The sequence below is a fragment of the Helicoverpa armigera genome, chromosome 15 (assembly GCF_030705265.1).
Source record: "Helicoverpa armigera isolate CAAS_96S chromosome 15, ASM3070526v1, whole genome shotgun sequence".
NCBI classification, from domain to species: domain Eukaryota; kingdom Metazoa; phylum Arthropoda; class Insecta; order Lepidoptera; family Noctuidae; genus Helicoverpa; species Helicoverpa armigera.
In genome coordinates this window covers 6,661,662-6,679,071 of record NC_087134.1, presented here as the reverse complement: position 1 = coordinate 6,679,071, position 17,410 = coordinate 6,661,662, and the positions used below count along the sequence as shown (strand labels likewise).

Sequence of the window (17,410 nt, the reverse complement as noted above, 5' to 3'; positions counted from 1 at the left end):
TAAAGAAATAATACCGCAAAGATATAAATGCAAACTCATTTATTTACAAATTATTAATCTATCCTTAATGTTAAATAATAATAAATAACTAATGCGCCTCTACAAGTTCCTGTGGGAACCACTGCGACTCTTCTAGACAGTCCCAGAGTGATAACTCAGGGTCTAGGAACTCTTGATTCATTTGGTCGACGTCGATTTCTTTCTTGTGTTCTATAAATAAAAAAATAGGAATGTAAGTAGTCCATAATAATTTGCATAAATTGCATCGTTTTATTTTGCTCTAGAGTTCCTATGTATACATTCGACTTCATTCACGTACCAAAAGCGTATTGCTGATTCTGCATCAGCGAGCTTCACAAGTAATGCGCGCAGAAGCGCGCAAAACTGTACAGCAGGTGGGTTCCTCGCGAGCCTACTTGGTCACTTAGTAGGCGGCTATTTTATACATTTAAATGTATGTATGAAAAAAGTGAACTTACCAACTAATGCGAGTTCATCGTTTTGCTTGGCGGCGGCGGGCGGCTGCGTGACGTCAGCGACGGGCACGGTCTGCGCCGCGGCCGCGCCCTGCTCGCCCTGCCCGTAGTAGCCAGACCACGCTGAATAGTTCTGCCAGTATGCAGACGGATCATAGTATTGATTGTACTCCTATAAAGTGAAATGTTACTTTACATGTACAACATCCTGACTGTTCATCTGTCAAGCCATTGTCCTTATGCTGGGCCGCTTCTCTTTAACTTTCATTGCAGTGAACATTGTAAAGATGCAAGCTTGTTCTCAATGCAGAATTTTTTATGATTGCAAGCAATAAGCAGTAGGCCTACAGATTTAGTCAGGTAGAAAATCAAAAACACTGGCACATGTAAGATTCATTAAAACCAAAAAGAAGGAGGAGAACAACTGACAATAGATTAGATGAAACTTTGCAAAAACATGTATTTTATGCCAGTGATTTCAATTTGACTGCTATTTTACTTTTTCTTTATTTATTTTGCTTCATTCGTCAGTTCCCTGTACCGGCATGCCACTGTTGGTGCTGTAAAGCAAGCTCACTGTAACAATCAACATATAAAAGGGCACACGGCACATTGTGTAGCATTCACACTCTATAAACTAAAGCTAGAAAATGTCAATTAATTACATACTGTTCCACTGCTGAATGTAGAATTGGGTGTTGAAGCCGCAGACGGATTCTGACTGGAGTTGGTCTCAGACTTAGGCTTTGGGACTGCAGTACATATCTTCAAAGGTTTTGAGCCAAGCCCAGTGTAACCGTTCATGGCATATAATGCATTTCTTTGCTCCTCTTCATTGCCGAATCTCACGAAACCATAGCCTTTTGTGTAGCCAGAGTTGTCCAAAATAACTGAAAGACAAAATCAATTTGGTTACGACAAAATGAATGGAATGAAAAATGTTCTTTTTTTTCTTTTTTATTTTCTTAAGTACTTCTTCTTCCTAAAAATAAGAAGCACTGATTTGATTTTCATACACAGGCTGATAGACACCAGGACAACAATCACACGGACAAGGTGCAGTGCCACACTTCACTATGCAGCACTTTCTATAGTGGCTGCCCTGTGTCTCTGCACATGCATAAGACCTACATGCTGGCATCGATTATGAAATTTGCATGGCAAAATATTACTCCTCCAAGATTTACATGACTTATTCATTTATTTACAAGGCACACCAACAACTTATTTACAATTGCTTACGCATATAAAGTTTACAATTAATGATATCCATTGAAAAAGACTTTTGACTTTAAAATACTACTGTACGTGTTTGGATAGATTGGAAAATACACACCTTTAGCAGTTTTGATGGAAGAATACTTTGATGCAAAGACCCTATAAAGCGAGTAGTCATCAACTTCAGGACTCAGGTCTCCAACCCACACGGAGAATACTCGTTCTTGCTGCATATTTGCACGAGCTTCCCGTGATGCAGTGTTTAGCCGAAACCTCACCACTGGGAATGTTCCCGGGATTGGTTTACCATTCAGCTTGTGCATAGCATCTATTGCTTCTTCATCCGTCTGCAATAGCATATTTTAATTTTACATACATATGTTTTATTGACAATGTGGTAAAGTTCTCAGTTATAATTCTGCCAAATAGCCGTGCTTTGCAGTCACCCATTTGACTTCACATACTGGCACTGGCTATTCCAAAAGCTTCATCTATTTTTATTCCTAAGGCACCCCAAAAGAAAAGTATAAGCTATACCTATTGCTGCAACATTTCATCAAAATCCATTTAGTAATGTAGGAAACATCTATAGTTTTTATGACATTAGTAGGATTTATGTAAATTTTTTACAATTACCTGAAAATGTACAAATGCATAACCAGCGGGTTCGCCGGTGAATTTATTTCTCATGACTTTTACTGCTAGTGGTCGCGGTCCCATGCGATTGAAGGCAGCCATTATGAAGCTCTCGGTCATGTTGGGCTCCAACTGCAATAAATTACATTGTGTTTACTATTTATTAGCTAATGAAAGGAGATTGGGCAAGAATGTATGAAGTTTGGTCCAAATGTCCACCACGAACGAGACCTATATAATTAAATAGTCCACTTTATTTAGAGTAACTTTTACTAAGAAAGTAAAAAAAAAACAATGCCGAAAAAAAGTTATAGCCAAAACCGTATTCTTAATTTTCGGTAGTTTTTGTATGTTATCGTTATTATTTTTTATTTTATTCCACTAAGATTTCCGCATTTTATCTAAAACTAAGATGAGTAACACACATTTGCATACAAATAGCCCATATTTTTTTGCCCGATGGATGTACGAATCACTAACCAATTGAGGCGCCAGAAGTGCTTGAATATACTCAGCGGTTCCTGGATCTAAGAAAGTTGGATGTAAATGGTGGTGTCTTCTCTCTTATAATGAACAATTCTATTTTGTCAGAAGTAACAGAAAGTACGAAAATCTAATCGTAATTCAAAAATTGAAATTGAAAAAATCTATAAAATGTTTTATTTGATTTTGCTATAACTTTTTTCTGGCATTATATTTTTTTTTACTCTCATAACAAAAATGTTCTACATTTAACGGGCTAACTAGCCATATAGGTCTCGTTCGTGGTGGACATTTGGACCGGAATCGCCCATTGTCCTTTATAACTATGAATGTTACTAAGCTCACGTTGAAGTTGAGGTTTTAAATTTAGAAATAAATGGACACTTACACTGCCCATCCATAGCTGACATTGCATAGCCATGATTTATCAGCTGAAACTTCTTATTAGTTTAATGAAAAATAAGTAATTTTTAATAACAATGCAATAACGTGTGATCTAAAATTTTCACAACAAAACGACGCGAAACTGCAATCGATCAAAATCATCAAAATGTCGTTGTCATATGTCAAATAATGTAGACTGTCACCTGTCACAAAATTATATAAATACAGATAATGTCAAAAGTGGGATTGTTAGATACGTTAATAATCGACTAAATCTTTATGGCGATGCATTTCAATAAAAATATTTAATGCACTAGCTTCATTATTTACGTTCATATTAAGCTATCTTGAGTATTTCTTTCAGTCTTTCAGTTTTAAAGTGCTCCTCCGGAATAGCAGTACGAATGCACAAAACTGCAGTAAGTAATCGTTTTGGACTCTGAAAGTGTAATGACGTTGAAGTGCAATGCAAACAGAGAACATGAACGTCATGTCACAGTGATGTCATCATCGAACCAAAGCAAGGTGAATAAGACAAGTGGCAAGTGGATTTCAAGATAAGAAAAGCATTTTCTTAATCTTAAAATGTATAAAGTGAATGTGATATGTAACTAATTGTGATCACTCCATAAAGTATTAATTATAAAACATCTCCAAAAGTCTAAGGTAAAGTTTTAACATTCACTTGCCATTATTTCATTATCAGGTCAATAATATTGCAGAAATGTCACGACTTGATAACATTGACGCCTTGGAAAAGCAATTAGCCGAATTACAAATGGCTAAAGATTTAAACACTTCCGGCAAAGTTAAAAAGGTTCCACCAGCTGTACCGCCAAAAAAGAAAGCTCAACCTCAAGTTCCGCACAGCGCTGTCGTGAGTGCTATTTGTGAGCCATCATATTCGTCGATGATCATGCCACCGACCAACAATAATACAATGTACAGCAGTAGCAATACACTCCCGAGTAATACGCGTCCTCACATTCATAAAGATTACGCAAATGTTAACCAATTAAATCTGTCAACATTCAACCATGCCTATAGACAAAACTTACCTTTGCCGTCTAAGGCTTACAATGCAACATACAGTAATATACACCCATACAGAAGCAATGACAACCTGCCTCCAGTGCCTCCGCCACCACCGCCACCTCCTCCACCGCCATCGATTGCGATCTCTACATCAAAACCCTACAATGGAAGCCAAAACAATGATGAGTATTTGCCGCCACCATCACCTGTAAGTTCTAACTACAGTGAATTAGTCAGAGCCACGGCAAACTTGAATTACAATCAGGAAAGGCCAAATTATCCGCCCATTTATCAGAACGAGTTTCCTGAATATGGAGCTTCCCAATCATCAACATATGAGTCACTTTATGAGCCTATTAACCCACGTCCTCACAGCAACTTGTCATCTCAATCTAATTCCATGCACAATTATCGTAATAACTTGTCTAACACAAGCAAGTCACCGCTTCATAAAGAAGAAGAGGTTGATGCCTTAACTAATCTTCTTGTAAAATCTATTACTGATAGTCAAGACTTAGATGTGTTTGGAACATGTGTTAAATGCGACGGTAAAGTTATAGGTGAAAGTTCCGGATGCACAGCCATGGGAAATATGTATCACGTCACATGCTTTTGTTGCCACCGTTGCAATGTGAACTTACAAGGAAAACCATTTTATGCTGTGGAAGGTCAGCCATACTGTGAAACTGATTACTATGAAACATTAGAGAAATGTTCTGTTTGCGACATGCCAATCCTAGATCGGATTTTGCGTGCTACAGGGAAGCCTTATCACCCTAATTGTTTCACTTGTGTTGTGTGTGGCAAAAGTCTGGATGGAATACCATTCACAGTGGATGCAATGAATCAAATTCATTGTATTGAAGATTTCCATAAGAAATTTGCACCGCGTTGTTGTGTTTGTGAGTTGCCAATAATGCCAGAAGAAGGCGAAGAAGAGACTGTACGCGTGGTAGCTTTGGACCGCAGCTTTCACGTCAGATGTTACCGATGCGAGGATTGTGGGCTCCTTCTGTCCTCGGAATCAGAAGGCCGGGGATGTTATCCACTTGATGATCATATTCTTTGTCGAAACTGTAACGCGCATCGTATCCGTCTTCTTACAAATGTTATGACAACTGATCTTTAAATTATTGCAATCTAACTATATTTCAAATATTATGTAGCCTCATGTAAGCATAGCCTTTTAATTGTCAGAAAATGCTTATATAACATTTAATAGTAACTTATATATTTTTATGGATATTATAAGATTTTTATATGACTATTTTATTTGTTAGATTAGTAAATACCTACATATTTTCTAGTGATATATACAGTAGTTATTTATATTATGAGCCATTGTATTCTATAAGAAGACTGTTAATCAGAGTAATATTTTGTCAATTTTATTGTAATGTTAGTGAATAATGGAAAATATTTTAATTGGTTATTATGATAATTGCGGCATGTGATAATCGCGACTATACTGTTGTGTATCTTCTATTTATGAAGCATTATGAATGCTGTAAAATCATTTACATATTGACTATGTTGTATTTACTATACCTATTTATAATGTAGTTTTGTGGCAGCTTTTTTTTCTTTAATAAATGTTCTTATATATTTTAGTGTTCTTTATTTATACGGAACAAGTAGTTAAATTACATATTTAATAAAATTTATTAAGTCTATAAATCATCCATAAGTATAGAACTTATAAAATACTGGCTTAAAGAGTAACAAAAACATAGGCAAGTTCATGATATGTCTTAGTGTACAATTGCATAATGTTACTTAAATATTATCACAAATACATGGAAAAACACAGACAAATTCATCGTTATGATTTTTATAATCAAAACCTCTGAATTTAATATCACATTAAGCAGACTAACTATTAAAGTAGGTAGATACTCCTAAAATCTATGTAAATGAACCAATCTCAAGGTATCTATTGATTGTCGGTATCCAATGACTGATATGGCGGTCACATACATGGCGGTATTAATCAATGCAAATTTCTTAATAAGTAGTGTAAAATGTAACTTATTGGTACGTAGTATAAAATGACTACACTCATTCTGAGATCTATGTTCACATTGACTTCATTCCTTGTAGAAATAAAATACAGAAAAATATCTAGGAACTAAATAGTCACATATTATTACAGTGTTTATTATCAACTACACTTTATGTCGTAATTTAGTATTAAATTTTGGTGGGCTTAAAACTTGTTTCATGAATAAAGATCGTTTTTCTTTAATGTTTTTTGACATAACTAAATCGCAGCCTACAGCTGCATTTGGAAGACTTTCACTAGTTTCAAAAGATAAATTATCATAATTTTGTTTTCTTGGCACTGTCCTTCCTCCTTGTTCTGGGTCAAATTGGTTTTTAACATGAATTACGCTGGAATCTGATTGAGGCTGATTAATTTCGCATGAGCGATATAAAATTTCCTCATCAGAATTTAAATTGATCCTAGGCTCAAACCTTTCTCTTAAAATGGAAAATTTTCGTCGTGGTCGACTTCTCGCTCCCTTCTTTACATTGGATAATTTCGAAGTTGATGTATTAACTACCGGCATCGTGGCATCTTTTTGTATCAACGACTGCAAAGATGTTGATATTTTATTAGAAGAACAATCTTCATTAGAATTATTAGGTGCAGAACTTTCTGAAACCAGCTGCCATAAAAAGTCAATATCTTTATTGGACAAATCGTGTTGGTTTTGTTCAGGCTTAATGTTGATTTTCTTGCTTTGTAGCTTGATATTACTTGAATTCGTTTTTTGACGACGTCTTGTATTTTTATTGTAAACAGAAGCATTTTCTCCTCCATGTAAATCTGTTGATGTTGATGATACATTTGAAACATTCAGCTCTTTTTTGATCATGCCAAACTTTGATCTGTCGACCATGTTCATACAATTTTCCTTTTCTGGCAGAGATTCCATTATATTGCTTGGATCAAACTTTGAAGGTTCTTTCCACAATGCTTGTTTCAAATCAATTTTTGTGGATGTATTGAATTGTGGTGAATCCCACAAATGTTCTCTCCTATGATATAAATTTCTTGGAGAATTTGTTACTGTAGATTTACGAATTTCATCAATAGTTGCAACTAAAGAACTTTCTGAATTCAATCTCTTTTTGTTTGAAGGATCGATATCACCTAGATCGTCTAATTCTTCCATTATTGGTTCTAAGTGATTTGGATCTTTGCTAATATCAGTCATGCACGGCTTTGCTAAGAAGGTATCATCATGCGAAACTAACGTATTCGCATAATCGTCCTGATTCGTCCTATCGAATTTGACAAATACGTTTGAATAAGTATGTGGTTTTTTAGGAAACGGTGGTGCGGCTAAAATAGCGTTCTTAAGATCTTGTGAAATACAGCTACTTATTTCAGAACTTCCTGAAGTTAAAGTATCTCGTCTTCTGTCTCTTACCACGCTTCCATCGTGGAGCCAGTTTTCTATGTCAGAATATCCATTCCAAGATCTTAAGCCCCAAGCTTCTCTAGCAATATTTACAGCGCAGATATTTTCATAATCATGAACTGATAAAATCTCTGTAGGTGTATCTAACTCACGTGGTTTAGATGGAAATAAATCTGTACCTATTCCATTCTTATTTTTGTCCTTTTTGGCGTACATTTCTTTAAGAATATCCAACGCTATTCTTTGAATGTTTTCGATATCTGCATCTTGATTTCCAACTTTTATATTCTTAAGTGCACTCAAACATAGCTTTTGCACAATATTTTCGTTAAAAGTGTTTATGTCGGAGCTATTTATATCGCTGAAACTTAAATCTAAATCCATATCAATAGAGTCCGAAGATGTCTTTTTATTTGAACCGTCTGTATCATGGCTTATTTCTGAGCTGTCAGTCTTCAACATCTTCATGAATTCTTCATTAACTAAATTACAAACCTCCAAATTAATATTGGTTAAGTCATCTCGCAATGCGTCTGAGGAACATATTCCTCTTCTCTTGTGCAAGTTTAAATTGCTCGAAGTTATTTCATCTATTGAGCTTTCTAAATTCTCCATGGAATTTAATTTTAGAGTTAACTCAGTTGGGGAGCAAATAGCTCTTTTCTTGTTGTTTTTAGGTTTGTATTCATCATCTTGCAATACCAATTGTGGTGTATTTTCCACAGTATAAAATTCTATACTAGAAGCCTCTAAGCTGCTATTTCCTATAGGTGCTGATGTAAATGTGGGTGAACCAGATCTAGCTATCCAATGTTCTAATAAAAACTTTTTATCTGCATTTTCACTTTCTTGCTTCTGAGCTTGTTCCGTTGTTGTATCTTTACTGAAAATAAAAATACAGAATTGATTGAGTTTAATAAATTTCATCAAGATCAACACTTTTTTTATTGAGTATTCACAATAGGTATGTACCTGGAAGTTGCTTCAGTTTCCTCATTCTTTTTTGCACTTTTGAATGACCTCACGTGGTTTAGGCTGCCTCCTTTTTTATTATTTGATTCTTGCATGTCTACTTTATTATTTAGTTCTATGTCATCGCTTTTCCATGAAATAGGTCCAGTAGAATGGAAGTATCTGTAGTATAATATCATTGAAAGAATGCCTGAAATATAAAAAAATATATATAAACCTTGGCCCACGCTCAATTGCAGTCGTTTCTTCAAAACTTTATTTAATGACAAACATACCAACGATTGTTCCAAATAAAATACATATTGCGGCAGCAATGGACCATGGCTTCTTTTGTCGTTCAGCATCAGAAATAAGTACATATATAAATAGGCTTCCAAAATTTTGTGATATCATCAATGTATAAAACAACATCAAACGATATCTTGTATGTCCTTCCCTCAAATTTATATAGCAGAAGCAATACACAAAGCCCATGACGACGTTGTATAGGGTTTCTTCTAACTTATTTGGACAGAAAGTAGTTTTCTGGACAACAATCCAGAATGTCATTGCAAACCAGTGCAAACCTGAAAATACAGAAGTCAGAAGTTGTAGCCTGACATAATTCCTGATTGAATAAATTAGAAATTCTTTTACTTAATTCTTGTACACTTTCACATTCAGTTAAATCTTACCTAATGGTATTAACGTCCATATTCCAAAAATTATAGCAAATAATAAAATTCCTGGTATTCTTCCGATTAACATCCCGAAATGCCATATCAACTTCAATAATAATGAATTCCAACTGAAATTTTCATTTGAAAATGCTGTAATACTGTAAATGTATGTTGCACAACCCCATATAACAGAGGCAATTGACGCTGCTAGAGCAAACACTGAAAATATAAAACTGTTTTTAAAACCTAGCACATTGAATGTATAATAAATCAAGGAAACTTAATAAAATATTTATAAAATACCTTTTGTATAATAATTATCATCTAAAGTAACAACTGCATAAGTTTGCAAAATTATTTGTGGCACAGTCCCTATAAAAATATATAAAAAGTGTAACAAACTTAGATCATTTCTCTGGGAAATTAATTTGTGAGTTTTTATAGATTCTAAGTTTTTGCAGACGAACACTTTGCGCAAGAATATGATGTATCTGAAATAGAAAATGTACACATTTGTCAAATGGGGCAAAATTGTTTATAGGTATACAACATAGAAACATTATTTAATTTATACTGTACCTTTCTAATAAACCAACGAGACATATATGGGTAATCCAATGACGCAGACTTGATTTTTGATCAGTAACAAACCACCTTATCGAAAATATATTTATTAGAATATTCGGAGTAACAATAAAAATCAATGTACCAAACCCCCAATAAAGATGTCCATCCTTACAATATTCAGCAAAAACTATTACATCTGCAACATAATAAAATATTAGAATTTTTATTTCAATACAAAACTGTTATAAGCGACGTAAATTCAAATATTAACTGAAAAAAAAACAATTAATAGTTTTATGTCATTAATACTGTCTAAACATAAAAACCCGTTTATAGTTCTCACCTGTCGTTAAATCTGCTAAGATCGTTACAAGTGATATAAATACACAAATAACATGGACGATACAAAAGTTTTCATCTTGACTGTTTGATGATTTACTTTCTATGTTATGGTTCCCAAATCTACAAGCCTCCGCCATTCTAAAAGATCATTATAATATGATCATTACACATATTCAAAACAAAGAAATCAACTTCATTTAGACCGTTTGGCCGACTCTTGTATTCATAGTTTATGTTTTACTGTTTATCATAATCTACTGCACCGAGATCACTTCTGTGTCAAATTCAACAAACCAATACAATCAATATTAGTTCAATGCTGTAACCGCAAGTCAAAGCACAGCGTGCGTGGGCGCAGACAAAAGTTCATGCTTTTTGTTTTGCAAGTTGTCAAACTTGTAAGCTCCCATAATAAGCTCTCTGCAATAGACAAACAATACATTTTGAACTGACAGTTCTTTGCCCCTATAAAAATCTATTTACTACATGTAGTAACACCCTCTTTTAGTGACCAAAATAGTTATATGCAATTTTACTCTCCCTAAAAACATGGATTATGCATATATACGTAATATTTATGCCGGTTGCACTTGTACGCCACTGCAGTTGACCTCAACTCGACAACTTTTGCTCAAAATCGACTAAATGTGATGAACGAAAAAAAAACTGGACTTCATTTCTAATCTGCCTACAACATCTGGGTGTCAGTGTCATTCAATTTTGTTTTTTGAAGTTTCGCAAAAGCAGGCAGGCAGTATTTCAAAAAAATAAATAAACAAGATGAATGATACATAAAAGCTTCGTAAATATATTTCATGTTCGCTATCCAGTGAAAAAACAACAAATATGATCCACGACGCGCTATTAATACTTTGGGACTGTTCCCATATTCCGGCAGGACAAGAGGTCAGTACCTAATAAAAACTTTTTGAAATACCTAAATTCTTATTTTTACAAAACTGAACAGTAGGTACTATTGCTGAAATATTTAATTTTTTTTTCAGAACGAAGTAGTGCCATACGCTAATCATGGCGATTCAGAAATATTTGCTAGGATTAATGATGTTGCTAAGAATCACCACAAAATCCAATCTTTCATTGAAGCTACGGGGTTTCGTTCCAGAAAGAGTAATGCAGGTAAGAACTATTAAAATTAAATTTATTATTTAGCCCTGTACTTCACCTGCAACCTGAGGGATATATGTCCTGCACCAAGATCTATGTACTCCTTTTCTTTGTTTAAGCTACTTTCTACCTTTCTCCATGCCAAATATTATTTGAATCAGTACATCTGCTTAAGCAGATGCAACAAACAACAAAGACAAAGAGTATGGATTACTAAAGACTAAGCATAACTTTTTGACTGAATTGTTCCCCAGGTGTGAAGGTGTGTGGTTTGTACTCACAAGCTTTGAGTGAGGGTTTCTCTGAAGTACTACAGTCTTACAAACAAAACCTTATGGAGGTGGAGAGCCTAGTTATAGGCAACCATAACTACACACTGTCATTTGTATACAGTTATGTGGAAAAGTTTAGAGGGCTCTTCAACACTTTGAACAAAATTATTACTACAATTGAACATCGGAGACTGATTGGATGTCAGATATTGAGTTTATTGCATCAGTATATATTGAACGGCAATGAAAGGGTGCATGAAGCTATTGTAAGGTAATATTAAAAAAACAATAAATACCCGAGGGAGCTATTTACTACAAAATATAAAAATTCCTATGAAGGATAAAAAGTAGCCTACATGTTATTCTGATATACATAAATACATGTAAGCTATATGTATACCAAGTTTCATCAAAATACATCCAGCAGTTGGCACTAACATCATACATACATTTTGTATTTATTAGTTGAATATTAGAGGTAACCTGTCTTGATGGTTTAAGAAACCCTAATATAAATTTCAGGATATTCTCATGTGTCAACAAAGTGTTTATAAACCAGTTGTGCACATGGCTCCTATATGGTGAACTGAAGGATCCATACCAAGAGTTCTTTATACTGCACAATCAGTCTCAGAACAGTTCCGACACATTCCTGTCTTCACCCTCCACAACTAATACTTGTGATAAATCACTGGTTTCCGCTGTGAGTATTTAATATATTTAGTTACTAGCTTCTGTCAGCGGTTTCACCCGCATCCCGTAGGAACCACGGCACGAACCCAGATAAAAAGCCTATAGCCTTCCTGGATAAATGGGCTATCTAACACTGAAAGAATTTTTCAAATCTGTCCAGTAGTTCTTGAGATAACCACGTTCAAACAAACAAACTCTTCAGCTTTATAGTATTAGTATAGATTTTATTTCTTGAATTGTTAAGTTAAAAAATTGATATTTTAAGACTTGTCATGATCTTCCTGCCCTTATCCCAATTTTTATTTGGGGCTTGGTGCAGCATGTTTTCTTCTACCATACTCTCAGACTATTTGATTTAAAAATAAATGCACTGTTTATTTTTTCCAGATTTATCATTTCCCATGTTATAATTGACTATTTGTTTATAAAAGAAGCATTTATGAAAAACTGTTCTTTCTTTCACAGCTACAAGACACAACTCTAGAATGTGGTTACACACTAAATCCAAGCATGATACCATACTTTGTGCCACTCTCGCTTGCACAAGAGATATTGTTTATAGGCAAAACAATCATCCTATTTGGTTTTGACCCCAAGAAGGTCAAGAAAAATAGTTCCTTCACTGCCAGCAGGACTTTATTGCCTCTACAAAAGTGTGGAGTTGAATCTAGAAGGTAATATAGAGAAAGATTATTATTTTATAGATTGGTTATTATTTCTTCAGCCTACAGTTGTTTGTTCAAAATTTTTACTTAATAAATATGTTGAGATTGACACCATGAATTTGGTTGTTGCCAGGTTCACGATTTGGGAGGAAAAAGAAGCTGAGTTCCATGAGAAGTTACAAAAACTGAAAAATCCTGAAGTTTTTGAGGTGTGCAACCTCAGAGGAGTTATCAGGGAAATTAAAGAATGTGTTACTAAGGTATGATCAGATATATTCGTTATTTTCAGCTCACACAAATTCACACAATTTTTAGACATCAAGTCTTAAATGAAGAGAATGGTTAAAAGTGGTTGGAATAAATGGATAATCATTGGAGCGGAATAAAACCATTTAATAAAATATGGTGGAATCTTTTTCTTAAACTGTGGCATTACTAAATTACTAAGCATTTTTTCTATTTTATATTTATCTATACTTTCCCAGCATCTCTGGACAGTAGCAGTTGAAGAGGCACAGTTGATCCACGAGTTGAGATTGATGAAAGACTTCTACTTGCTTGGTCGAGGTGAACTCTTCTTAGAGCTATTAAGGCTTACTGCTCACATGCTCGATAAGCCTACTGCCAGGACATCTACAAGAGGTAAATGTTCACATAGCATTGTTGAACCGTTAATTAATTCTTATTTATTTATTAGGAAATCAGACAGCTTTGCAGGACCTATGAGAGTGCACAAGCATTTGCGCAGACACAGGTGCACTCACTATTCCTTCACTTTCATAGCGCGATGAGCGACAATCCGACACCACCGGAGAGAGATCACGAGCTGGACTGATTAACGTGCTCTCCGATGCACGGGTGTATCGGAAATCGAACCATTACTTATTGGGGCAATGGACGGATTTGAAAAGATTTTTTATTCCAGATATATGATATTTCTTTTAAATGTCATTTCAGATATGAATCACGCCTTCCAGTTAGCCGCAAGAGCAGTATTTCTAAGTAACAGTGCTGACATAGAAAAGTTCAGCTTCGAGTTGCCTTATGTGAAGCCAAATATATCGAATAACACCACTTTTGAAGATGATAGTACTACTGGTATGTACAATACTTCAACAGCAAAATTCATACAGTATTTTCTAATTCATTACATTCCAACTGCCTTATGAAAATGAATCGATCGTCAAAGATATCGATAAATATTGATTTTGTTGAGTTGGTCAACTATAGACCACCATCTAATCCTTATTTAATATTATGGAGGTTGCTAATTTTAGGAACTACTAGTTCGAATTAAAAAATTATTACGGTGTTAGATAGCCCATTTCTTGAGGAAGGCTACAGGCTACTTTTATCCGGGTGCGAGAAGTGACCCGCTGGTGGCAGTTGAACAAACAAAATACCTCAATATTTCAGTTTTTACAAACATTTACTTACAGTAGCGGATGGTTGGTCCAGCATAATCCTGAAATATGACTTCAAATGGCCACTACATCTGTTGTTCACGCCTGAAGTACTAGCGAGATATAACGATATGTTCCGACTGTTGCTGAGGATTAAGAAGACGCAGCACGACCTACATGCGCTGTGGAAGACTTATAAACAGTCTACTAGGTATGTACATTTATAAACTATGTTCCATGTAGTTAAGATTGTACCTAAACTAAGGTGTTCGAATGTACGCCTTATTACCATGAGTTTGCTGTCCGTAGTATGTCCGTGATAGTAAGGTAGTTGCAATTTTCATAGATGATGTATTATTGTTGCCGCTATAACAGCATTCGTGATTTTTTACGGTTTTATAGATATTGGTATGGTGGTTAAACTTTGGTGAAAATGAAATTCGTGTTAAGTGTTCCTTATATGCTCTCGGGAATCCCTAAATAGGGTATTACATGCATTTTTGAAATATATCTTAAATAAATTCTTTAGTCTTAATATATCTCTAAAAAATTAAAAAAAAAATTTTTCTCACGTTATGTACGAATATAAATTAATTGTTTTATCATAATTTCAAATTTCGCGCGTATTTCGCGAAAACGCGGCACACAACGGACGCCATGATTGTTTTTTGGTCATAACGTCATTACGTTAGTAAACAAACTACAGCTACAGCTACTGTCAGTAATACATATTTTGATATGTATTGAAAATTTTAATAATGAGTAATTATGCTCCGTATCGTTGGTGTGTTGTTTCTGAATGTGAGAACACTAGTGTAAAAACACCAGACAAATTATGGATTCAAGTACCAGTGGATATAAATATGAGAAACACTTGGTTAAAAGTTGTTTACTACCGTAATGACGTCATTAGCATGGCGGCGACATTTCGTAGTGTTCAAAGACAGATAAAAAAAACCTAAAAACTTTAAACTGCAATAAAAAATATATTTATGTACCTTACGAAGTGAAACTAACATTTCCCGATTGCTTTTCCTCTAAACAATCATTGTAATACACTTTAAATTTTTTTCTCATCTAGACTAAAATACCCTATTGAGGTATTTGTTGGTGAAAATGGGCAAATGGGCAAAATTAGTTCGCGAGATGCACCCGCACTTGCGGTATTAGTACGGAACCCTCCGTTAGCGAGTTTCTCGGAATTTACCATTTTCATTACCAAGTCCGATCTATACTTAGCTATCCGAGATTGAAAATGTTTACCTTTTGAATTTGCATTTTCCAGTTTCTCAATGTGCCAATTACACAACAAACTAATGTTCCTGATGGACAACCTACAACATTACATGCAAGCCGACGTGCTCGAGACCAACTTCTCCCGTCTCATGGACGCTGTGCAGAAGACCAATGACTTTGAGAAGCTAAAGAAGTCACACGCCAACTTCTTAGCTGATATACTGAGCCAGTCGTTCTTGACTGTTACTTCGGTAAGTTTTAGATTGCAGTTCTACATTACCGAAGGCACTTTTTCCCGCACTTGGATAAAAAGTACCTAACCTATGTCCATTCTCAGGCTCTAGAGTTGACTATCTGTGTACTTATATTATTTTCATCTTAATCGGTACAGTAGTTTTGTAGCCGGCCAGACAGACAAAGTTACTTTAGAATTTAACATATTATTGTGTATTTATAATTTATTTTTCGTAATAATTCAAAAACATTTATGCTAAAGTATACATAGTTCTGGGCTCTTCGCCATCGATTAATTCAATCCTTTATATTGTATCCTAATCCTATTTATTAATACCTATATAATTTACCCGGTTTGAAAAAGAAATTCTCAGTTTGCCCTGTATAAATTTTTGAGCGCGATTGTCTCACGTTTGGCTGAACCATTTTTTTAACATATTTCAGTCTGGCGATAGCGACTGTTCAGGCGACACGTCGGACGCGCTAAACAACCCGGTGTTCTGCAATATAATGGAACTGCTCAAGCTTTGCCACTCCTTCTGCGGGATGAACGACAGTGTCGCCGATAAAGAAGCTGAAGATTACTATATCAAGGGCTATTCTGATCGGTTAGTACTGTTTTAAATATTATTATTTAGTCAAATATACTACTAGATTTGTGTCGCATCCTTGGCAGTAATTAAGGGTAGTCAGAAGCCAGTTTAACCGAGGGGTATCGGGTTGCCCGGATAACTGGGTTGAGGAGGTCAGATAGGCAGTCGCTCCTTGTAAAATACTGGCCCATTTTTTCACATTTTTTTATGTAGGTGTGCCGATCTGACCCCATTTACCACCGAATCACTTCCTTTTACTTTTTTCAATCACACTTATAAAGTGTGTGACTGTGTATATATTCGCCACTTCTAAAAGCCGAATCAGCTAAACAGATTTGATGACAATTCAGAGCTCAGGCAGAGGGCGCAACCGCGAAATCTAGTTATTAAAAAAACATATAATTAATATTTAACCTATTTCAGGTTCAGCAAGTTAGTGAAGCAACTGATGCAGCTGCTCGTATCATTACGTGATCGTCCCTGTGGGGTGTACCTCGCGCGGTTGCTTATGAGACTCGACTACAATCGCTGGTTAAGCGGCGAAGCGCAGTTAACACAATCCGTCACTAACATGCTACGATATTGATCCTGAGATCAAAACATGGAAATTAATATCCAGACTAATATATTAAAGAAAAAACATTTAAGGCTCCGGAACTACTGGACCGATTCGAAAATCCTTTCACTGTTGGGGAAGCTAGACTATCCCTGAGTAACCATGCCAGTAGACTGAAACCATGGGAAAACAGCTAATCATTTAAATTCCTAAAGCATTCAAGCGATGATGGGATGTTCAGGAAACCACAAATATATAGGATGATTGATACATGTCACACTTATTTATTTCAGTACATATTCTCTTTACTTACAACTTTTTTTTAGATTTAATCCAATAATCAGAATATCATATCGTAATTCTCAATTACATTGACTAATATAATTGTCATAATAACTTTTATACTGTTTAAATATGAAAAATAAAATAAAAT

The 17,410-nt window shown here is 35.0% G+C and overlaps 4 protein-coding genes across 5 annotated transcripts; 2 read left to right on the top strand and 2 right to left on the bottom strand.

The window, feature by feature from the left end:
• Nucleotides 1-24: 24 nt before the first annotated feature.
• Nucleotides 25-3,351, bottom strand: LOC110370588 (tRNA selenocysteine 1-associated protein 1). 2 transcript variants are annotated; one of them, XM_021326465.3, is made up of 6 exons: nt 3,202-3,351; nt 2,331-2,462; nt 1,813-2,041; nt 1,146-1,366; nt 480-648; nt 25-210 (listed from the first exon to the last, which is right to left on the bottom strand). In XM_021326465.3, the coding sequence occupies exons 1-6, from the start codon at nt 3,232-3,234 to the stop codon at nt 89-91; spliced, it is 906 nt and encodes a 301-aa protein (XP_021182140.1). In that variant the 5' UTR covers nt 3,235-3,351; the 3' UTR covers nt 25-88. The 2 variants fall into 2 exon arrangements, with proteins under 2 accessions (XP_021182140.1, XP_021182141.1); XM_021326466.3 differs by having other exon boundaries at nt 480-609.
• Nucleotides 3,352-3,564: 213 nt separating this feature from the next.
• On the top strand, nt 3,565-5,837 carry LOC110370633 (lipoma-preferred partner homolog). The gene has a single exon (XM_021326527.3). The coding sequence runs from the start codon at nt 3,922-3,924 to the stop codon at nt 5,359-5,361; it is 1,440 nt and encodes a 479-aa protein (XP_021182202.3). The 5' UTR covers nt 3,565-3,921; the 3' UTR covers nt 5,362-5,837.
• An 11-nt stretch (nt 5,838-5,848) lies between these two features.
• On the bottom strand, nt 5,849-10,711 carry LOC110370631 (uncharacterized). Its single transcript, XM_021326524.3, has 7 exons — nt 10,202-10,711; nt 9,871-10,054; nt 9,595-9,782; nt 9,307-9,510; nt 8,908-9,198; nt 8,633-8,822; nt 5,849-8,543 (listed from the first exon to the last, which is right to left on the bottom strand). The coding sequence occupies exons 1-7, from the start codon at nt 10,335-10,337 to the stop codon at nt 6,398-6,400; spliced, it is 3,339 nt and encodes a 1,112-aa protein (XP_021182199.3). The 5' UTR covers nt 10,338-10,711; the 3' UTR covers nt 5,849-6,397.
• Nucleotides 10,712-10,891: 180 nt separating this feature from the next.
• Nucleotides 10,892-17,409, top strand: LOC110370632 (gamma-tubulin complex component 4 homolog). Its single transcript, XM_049845159.2, has 12 exons — nt 10,892-11,106; nt 11,205-11,337; nt 11,580-11,868; nt 12,120-12,300; nt 12,756-12,964; nt 13,089-13,215; nt 13,441-13,597; nt 13,913-14,053; nt 14,395-14,569; nt 15,644-15,845; nt 16,273-16,436; nt 16,845-17,409. Exons 1-12 carry the CDS (start codon nt 11,047-11,049, stop codon nt 17,005-17,007), a joined length of 2,001 nt encoding a protein of 666 aa, XP_049701116.1. The 5' UTR covers nt 10,892-11,046; the 3' UTR covers nt 17,008-17,409.
• Nucleotide 17,410: the final 1 nt, after the last annotated feature.